General features: G+C 42.2%; 1 protein-coding gene across 1 annotated transcript; it reads left to right on the plus strand.

The window, feature by feature from the left end:
* The first annotated feature begins 7,384 nt into the window (after nucleotides 1–7,384).
* LOC133084794 (small ribosomal subunit protein eS26-like) lies at nucleotides 7,385–7,720 on the plus strand. Its single transcript, XM_061181546.1, has one exon. The coding sequence runs from the start codon at nucleotides 7,394–7,396 to the stop codon at nucleotides 7,718–7,720; it is 327 nt and encodes a 108-aa protein (XP_061037529.1). The 5' UTR covers nucleotides 7,385–7,393.
* The last annotated feature ends 1,482 nt before the right edge of the window (nucleotides 7,721–9,202 follow it).

Below are 9,202 nucleotides of genomic sequence, written 5' to 3' on the forward strand. Positions count from 1 at the left end.
GCTCATGACAGTAGCCCTTGTTATGACCCAAGAAAGGTTTATTACACAAAGTGGGATGTCCCGAGGTCGGGGAGGGGAGGATGGCTCTCCAGGAAAAATTCAGGAACAGAGAGAAAGAGAGAGAGGGAGAGAATAGTGAGTACACAGGAGTTTTGTAGGTGCCTTATGAGTCCACAGATAATCCTAAGACCTTGAAGCAATTTACATTTGAGGAATGATTACAAGAGTGACTAAAAATCAGTATCCCTTTGGCTCCAGGAGTTGTAATTTCTCATTTTTTCTTATTATGAAAGCCATGAGCTTTGCCATCCTGAGTCCTGTAACAATCCCTCATTCAAATTGCCATAATCAGTGGAGCCAGAGCTGACCTCCTATTGAAGAATGTTGGTGCTGGGAACAAAGTTAAGATCTTCCTTTCCTCATAGAAAGATGCACACAGTGACAGGGGATGTTGAGCCTGTGTTTTACAGTTGAAAATACGTAAATGTGTGTCTGTTATACCACAGAGTATGATGAGACCCACTGTTATAGTTTAAAAGAAGGCACCAAGACATCTGTTTCCTACAAAGGGGGACCTCTAGTTAGCTAACCTTTAAAATGGTCATATCAGGGACGGGGGGGTGGGCAGCAGTCTTTGGCAGACAGCTTTCTTAAGGCATATAGAATAGTCTGTTTAAGGGGGAAGGTCCCTCATTTTCAGTAGGTCCCATTTTTTTTATCTGCCTTCATCTGGGCTCCAGGTTTGAGAAAGGATGGCAGAATGGGCAGGTGTTATTAAGTGGGAAAGGGAATTCTCCTTGGGTTTAATAGATCTGTAGGTGAGTAGTGTTCTCTTTTATGGCTAGAATGAGGAGAAGAGGGACCCTTGTTATATTTTGGTAGGATGTCATAAGACTTAAAAGTCAAGAGCTCCAGGTTACTATGGCAGAGGGCAAAAGAGATTTATTTGGGAGACCACTATCCATTTTGTAATATCATGAGGGTGTCTTTGAATAGGTCATATGTCTCTTTATTAGGACTCTTTATTAGGACTGCTGCCTGTAGACAATAGGAAGAATGGAATTCCCAGTGATGCCTGTTTTAAGACTCATGACTACACTGAGTGAGTAGCGTGTACCCCAATCAGAGTGGATAATATCTGGGGACCCAAAGGGAACTAACAGAGTTTTGGTGAGACCTACAACAGTGGTGTCAGCAGTAGCATACTGGAAGGATAAACCCAAAGTAGGCCCACATAAGTATTAATCACTGTGAGGCCATAGTGACTTATGCCCACAAGTTGGGGCAACAGCTCAATACAATCAATTTGCTAATGAATGAAGGGACATTTGCTCCTTGGTATAATCCTCATTGGCCACGATGCCAGGACAGAAGAGGCCACAGAAATCGCATTGGGAGGCTAAAGTTTTGGTTACAGCCAGTGGCATTGGGATACTATGGTGTTTGATACCATGTTTAAGAATCCAAGGTCCACAATGACTGGGCCCTTAGAGCCAAGGAAATGGGAGTGCTATATGAGTTTACTTAATAAATGTGAGCAAGTTGGTCAGCTATGGCATTAAAGTGAGCCTTTTCCATGGGACCTTTAGAATGAGCTGAGTCATGGGAGACTTTAATATAGTATATTAAAGCAATAGTATATTCCCAGTGTGGAAGGCCCCATAGGGAACAATCCTGAATATGAAATCTAGTTTGTGCTTGTTGGCTAGACTGAACAGTGGACCCATTAGCTACCCCCAAGGAGTCTGTAAAAATATGGACAATGAACATACATTTATTGAGGGACTCCTCCAGTGCCCACGTGACTGACCTTGTGGCCCATCCTTTATCTACCGTGTCTTGGCAGTGGGATGGAAAGAAGTAACTCTCCGGTGGATTCACATGGGATGGTGGTGCTCTTGTCCATAAAATAAATGGATTCCCTTTCTTCTGGACTCAGGGGACCTTGCAAGTGGCCTATGGGGCCAGGTGAGGGGCCATCTTTCTCCGGCAAGGAGACTCCAGAAAGCATGAGAATTAGTGTGTAGAGTTTCCACAGTAAAGAAACCACCAGATGCCACTGGTGGCATCGTTAGCTGGGTGGCTTTTGGGGTGGCCTCCAGGGCCTGTCATTGGGGTGACCTTCATTCAGATTGACCTGATTTTCTTGTGATTGCCTTAATAGATCTTAATGAAATGAGTAGATGGGATGTATGTTTATTCCAGAAGCCAAATAGGCAAGTAGATGTTGGGCTTGAGAGGCCGGGAAGTTGGGTTATTGACTGGAGATGGTTTGGAGCAGCCTTCTGGGGACCAAACGATGCCCCCAAATTAAACTGAGGTGGTAGAGTCTTGGATCTTTTGGGGTGCGGTGACCCAACTGTGGTTAGTCAAAATCTGGACCACAGTTTGAATGTCTTGTGCAATAACTTCATGAATTTCTGGCCTCAGTAGAATATTGGCAGTCAAAGGCCATAGCTGGTGTTTGAGAACAGAGCAAACCCATGAAGGTCCTGTCTGCATACATGGTGGGGATATATATATATATATTTTTTTGGCTACGCCCTGCAGCATGTGGGATCTTACTTCCCTGACTAGGGATCGAACCTGTGCCCCTTGCAGTGGAAGCGTGGAGTGTTAACCACTGGACCACCAGGGAAGTCCCCCATGGTGGGGATATTGATGTAGCCCACTGGTAATTGAGTGAGGGTATATCGGGGCACTTCATAGATAGATGCAAATTGCGACTGTGAAGCTGGAGAAATGGGGACAGAATAAAATATATTAGTGAGATCGGTAACTCCTGGGATCTACCTCACGGAAGGTATCCTACCACCCCTGCTCCCCGCCGATGATGTTTATAAGCTTTCTTGTCTAAGGAGTTTTACTCTGAATTGTCTGGATTTGAGTTTTCACCCTGTGGCTTCTCTTTAGTGGCAGAATTAACTTGTGAATTTTCCTTTTTAGGTTTAATAAGGCTGTGACATGTTGAAATGCTAGAGCATTAAGAAGGATTCATGGTCTTTGTCGATGACCTTTAAGAATGCATTAGGTTTTTGTTTTTCGTTTTTTGGATCTTTAGGAGGTGAGAAGATAAAGCTGGTTAACATTTGAGTTTTAGCTCCTGGATGCCAAGGGCAAGTCCCTCTGTGCCCCTGAAGATCAGGATCTTTATGGTAAAATCAGGGGCAGGAACAGCTGCAGATGTACTTGGTGTTCTGAGTGTTCTAATTAACCATTTCCCCTCGGGGAATGAGCCTCAGCAGGCCACAGGGGGATAGCTCTGCATCCCAGCTCACCTGGGGGCCCCCCACTGGCTCACTGGGGCAATGGTGGTGGTGGAATCAGCGAGCGACATCACAGTTGTGCTGGAGGCGACAGATGCAGGTGGGAGATGCAACTTGGAGACTCCTGGCACTAGCCAGTCAACAGTGGAAGTGCAAGTGCTACGACTTTGAAAAAGAGTTTGAGGGGGACCTTCAAGATGGCAGAGGAGTAAGACGAGGAGATCACCTTCCTCCCCACAAATACATCAGAAATACATCTACATGTGGAACAACTCCTACAGAATACCTACTGAACGCTGGCAGAAGACCTCAGACTTCCCAAAAGGCAAGAAACTCCCCACGTACCTGGCTGTGTGGCTGACAGGATCTTGGTGCTCTGGCCGGGTGTCAGGCCTGAGCCTCCGAGGTTGGAGAGCTGAGTTCAGGACATTGGACCACCAGCGACCTCCCGGCCCCATGTAGTATCAATTGGCGAGAGCTCTCCCAGAGATCTCCGTCCCACCGCTAAGACCCAGCTCCACTCAACGGCCAGCAAGCTCCAGTGCTGGACACCCCATGCCAAACAACTAGCAAGACAGGAACACAACCCCACCCATTGGCAGAGAGGCTGCCTAATATCATAATAAGTTCACAGGCACGCCAAAACACACCACTGGACAGGGTCCTGCCCACCAGAAAGACAAGATCCAGCCTCATCCACCAGAACACAGGCACCAGTCCCCTCCACCAGGAAGCCTACACAAAGTGAACCAATCTTACCCACTAGGGGCAGACACCAAAAACAACAGGAACAATGAACGTGCAGCCTGCGAAAAGGAGACCCCAAACACAGTAAGTTAAGCAAAATGAGAAGACAGAGAAACACACAGCGGATGAAGGAGCAAGGTAAAAGCCCATCAGACCAAACAAATGAAGAGGAAATAGGCAGTCTACCTGAAAAAGAATTCAGAGTAATGATAGTAAAGATGATGCAAAATCTTGGAAATAGAATGGAGAAAATACAAGAAACGTTTAACAAGGACCTAGAAGAACTAAAGAGCAAACAAGCAATGATGAACCACACAATGAATGAAATTAAAAATTCTCTAGAAGGAGTCAATAGCAGAATAACTGAGGCAGAAGAATGGATAAGTAACCTGGAAGATAAAATAGTGGAAATAACTACCACAGATCAGAATAAAGAAAAAAGAATGAAAAGAATCAAGGACAGTCTCAGAGACCTCTGGGACAACATTAAACACACCACCATTCGAATTATAGGGGTCCCAGAAGAAGAAGAGAAAAAGAAAGGGACTGAGAAAATATTTGAAGAGATTATAGTTGAAAACTTCCCTAATATGGGAAAGGAAATAGTCAATCAAGTCGAGGAAGCGCAGAGAGTCCCATACAGGATAAATCCAAGGAGAAACACGCCAAGACACATATTAATCAAACTATCAAAAATTAAATACAAAGAAAAATTATTAAACGCAGCAAGGGAAAAACAACAAATAACATACAAGGGAATCCCCATGAGGTTAACAGCTGATCTTTCAGCAGAAACTCTGCAAGCCAGAAGGGAGTGGCAGGACATACTTAAAGTGATGAAAGGGAAAAACCTACAACCAAGATTACTCTACCCAGCAAGGATCTCATTCAGATTCAATGGAGAAATTAAAACCTTTACAGACAAGCAAAAGCTAAGAGAGTTCAGCACCACCAAACCAGCTTTACAACAAATGCTAAAGGAACTTCTCTAGGCAGGAAACACAAGAGAAGGAAAAGACCTGCAATAACAAACCTAAAACAATTAAGAAAATGGTAATAGGAACATATATATTGATAATTACCTTAAATGTAAATGGATTAAATGCTCCAACCAAAAGACATAGACTGGCTGAATGGATCCCAAAATAAGACCCGTATATATGCTGTCTACAAGAAACCCACTTCAAACCTAGGGACACATACAGACTGAAAGTGAGGGGATGGAAAAACATATTCCATGCAAATGGAAATCAAAAGAAAGCTGGAGTAGCAATTCTCCTATCAGACAAAATAGACTTTAAAATAAAGACTATTACAAGAGACAAAGAAGGACACTACATAATGATCAAGGGATCAATCCAAGAAGAAGATATTACAATTGTAAATATTTATGCACCCAACATAGGAGCACCTCAGTACATAAGGCAAATGCTAACAGGCATAAAAGGGGAAATTGACAGTAACACAATCATAGTAGGGGACTTAACACCCCACTTTCATCAATGGACAGATCATCCAAAATGAAAATAAATAAGGGAATACAAGCTTTAAATGATACATTAAACAAGATGGACTTAATTGATATTTATGGGACATTCCATCCAAAAACAGCAGATTACACTTCTCAAGTGCTCATGGAACATTCTCCAGGATAGATCATATCTTGGGTCACAAATCAAGCCTTGGTAAATTTAAGAAAATTGAAATCGTAGCAAGAATCTTTTCCGACCACAGCGCTATGAGACTAGATATCAATTAAAGGAAATAATCTGTTAAAAATACAAACACATGGAGGCTAAACAATACACTACTAAATAACTAAGAGATCACTGAAGAAATCAAAGAAATCAAAATATACCTAGAAACAAATGGCAATGAAAACACAACGACCCAAAACCTATGGGATGCAGCAAAAGCAGTTCTAAGAGGGAAGTTTATAGCAATACAATCCTACCTCACAAAACGAGAAACACCTCAAATAAACAACCTAACCTTACACCTAAAGCAATTCGAGAAAGAAGAACAAAAAACCCCCAAAGTTAACAGAAGGAAAGAAATCATAAAGATCAGATCAGAAATAAATGAAAAAGAAATGAAGGAAACTAGCAAAGGTCAATAAAACTAAAAGCTGGTTCTTTGAGAAGATAAACAAAATTGATAAACCGTTAGCCAGACTCATCAAGAAAAAAGGGAAGAAGACTCAAATCAACAGAATTAGAAATGAAAAAGGAGAAGTAACAACTGACACTGCAGAAATACAAAGGATCATGAGTGCTACATTTAGCTTTTTTATTTATTTATTTATTTATTGGCTGTGTTGGGTCTTCGTTGCTGTGTGTGGGCTTTCCCTAGTTGCGGCGAGCGGGGGCTACTCTTCGTTGTGGTGTGTGGCTTCTCATTGCGGTCGCTTCTCTTGTTGCGGAGCATGGGCTCTAGACGTGCGGGCTTCAGTAGTTGCAGCTCACAGGCTCTAGAGCGCGGGCTCAGTAGTTGTGGCGCACGGGCTTAGTTGCTCCGCGGCATGTGGGATCTTCCTGGACCAGGGCTCGAACCCATGTCCCCTGCATTGGCAGGCGGATTCTTAACCGCTGCGCCACCAGGGAAGTCCCAAGCTTTCTTGAGGCACCAGGAGGCTTTTTGGGGTCCAGAGTTAGGTCAGGTTGGTTAGGTGCTCTCTCCCTTAGAGGCTGAGCCTGGCTTGGTGTCCAGGAAGTACTTCATTGCTCTCCATATTTGCTACCACTGAGGGAAGACTGATCTGCAGAGGGCAGAAGGAGAGAGTTGGTGGATTCAGTATACGGTTGCCAAACCGATTTTCCAGAAAGAGTGAGGCATAGAGATTTTTTCATCTTGAGCCAATTTTTAAAGCTATATTAAAGTATAATTTACATGTACTAAACTGCATATGTTTGAAGTATTACAAGTTAATAAGTTTTCACCTAGGTATGAACCTCGAAACCATCATCAGAGTTCTGATAATGCCCATATTTACTTCATATGCTATTATTATCTCTCCTTGCCCTTCCCACCTCTCCAGGTAACCATTGATGTACTTTCCCTTAGAATAGATACGTTTGCATTTTCTTGAATTTATCTGATTGGAATCATAAACTGTTTACTGGGTTCTTCTTCTGGTTTCCTTTGTTTCATAGTTATTTGAGATTCATCAGTGATATAAACGAATAGCTCATCTCTTTATTTTTTGATGAGTAGCATTCTTATCTGGATGTACCACTGTTAGTTTCCCCGTTCATCTTTTTATGGACGTTTAGGTTATTTCTAGGTTTTCACTCTTGAAAATAAAGCTGCTACAAAATATATATATATATATATACATATCTCAACAATATTTAAACCTCTCTCGCCTCCTCGCTTCCAAGATGACCAAGAAAAGAAGGAATAATGGTCATGCCAAAAAGGGCCGTGGCCACGTGCAGCCTATCTGCTGCACCAACTGTGCCGGATGCGTGCCCAGGGATAAGGCCATTAAGAAGTCTGTCATTCGGAACATTGTAGAGGCCGCAGCCGTCAGGGACGTTTCCGAAGCGTGCGTTTTCGACGCCTATGTGCTTCCCAAGCTCTATGTGAAACTGCATTACTGCGTGAGTTGTGCCATTCACAGCAACGTAGTCAGGAGTCGTTCTCGGGAAGCCCGGAAGGACCGAACACCTCCACCCCGATTTAGACCTGCGGGTGCTGCCCCATGACCTCCGCCAAAGCCCATGTAAGGAACTAAGTCTTTAAAGACTGAAGAAATACTGTCCCCTGGGACGACAATAAAGTGGAAATTGTACTTTAAAAAAAAAAAAAGGTAGGTACTGTCTACCTTTTTTTTAAAAATTTTTCGGATCTTTTATTTGTTATGTAAAATTCACATTTTAAAACTGTGGATAGAGGAATTACAATCACAATTCCTTGGCACCATGGTAGCATTACTGTGGTAGTATTCCTAGATGAAGGAATGGTATGTGAAGTTCACAAAGTACAAATTGACAGTTCTGTAACATAAAATCCAAAATTAGTAAAATGATTTTTAGATAAAAGTCAAAACAAAGTGGAGCAACTTGTATTACTGTCATAAAAGCCTGCCTACAAAAGGCCCAAATCAATGGCGATGACGAGTTTTGAGTGGCGAAGAATTTAAAGGTAGACTAAAAATCATGGTTTATTTGTTGGATGAAACCAGCCTTGGAATTTAAGAAAATCACATTTTAAAGTTTAAGCACAGTTATAAAAAACAGTATTTGAAAATTTTCATTTTTGCTTATTCTCATTTTCAGCAATCATAAAAATGTGAATCCAATCCCATCAGTACAGAACAGTTCCAAGAATATAATTCATGTCTCAAATATTCCTATCAGAGCATTAAGGACCACCTATAAATCGGTATGTCAGTTCTAACTGAAGACCAAAAACTGGATTAGGGAGAAGATAAATCTGAAAGTAAAATAATGGTTTCATACTTTGGCAGTTCAGAAAATTAAATAATTTTAAACCTCAATGGAAGAATGTACTGTGAGGAAACAATCCTAACAACAACAAAAAAAGAATATATTTTTTTTCACTTTTGCAATTCAATTTATTTGCCGTTTTACAACTTATATTTCCAAAGGCTTTACAATGTCATGTTTTCTTGTTTTTTGATACAATGCTTTAATAGTTCAATCAAGAGAGATATCATATGATGCAATATTTAACTCTTCCTTGAAGCTGGAACTCAGCAATTTGTTTCCTCTAGAGCTGCTGGGTATTGCCTAAACTTTTTAACATCTGCCTCGAATCTCTGTTACTTTGCAGAGGAACTTGGTTTTTGATCTCTCACGGTTACATTCCAATGATTTGTGAGAGGCTCTCCTGGACCCAGTCCCTCTGGCTTGGGCATAGTGTGTTTTCTTTGGAGGCTGACACCAGTGCTTTCACAGCCATCCTGTCGTTTCAGCTGGTAAACCACAGGGATGATGCGCTCCTATTCACCACCAGCTTGTAATAACTTGTACTTATTTCTGGCGGGCCAGACCGTCAGTTGGGGAGGGACAGAGCACTCAGGTGGCATCCTGATTATCCTTCCAGCCTTTTGATAAGGCCTTCCTTTGGAAGATGTCAGAGGGCCCTGTGGACTCACTTCTTCAAGGAGGCATTCTGCCTCATCCATTTCGTCTTCAACTTCCAACTCAAGAGTCTTCTAAATC

Source organism: Eubalaena glacialis, chromosome 2 (genome assembly GCF_028564815.1).
Source record: "Eubalaena glacialis isolate mEubGla1 chromosome 2, mEubGla1.1.hap2.+ XY, whole genome shotgun sequence".
Lineage (NCBI taxonomy): Eukaryota > Metazoa > Chordata > Mammalia > Artiodactyla > Balaenidae > Eubalaena > Eubalaena glacialis.

Coding starts and splice junctions, on each gene's coding strand:
- LOC133084794 (XM_061181546.1), top strand. CDS start 7,394: ATGACCAAGAAAAGAAGGAATAATGGTCATGCCAAAAAGGGCCGTGGC.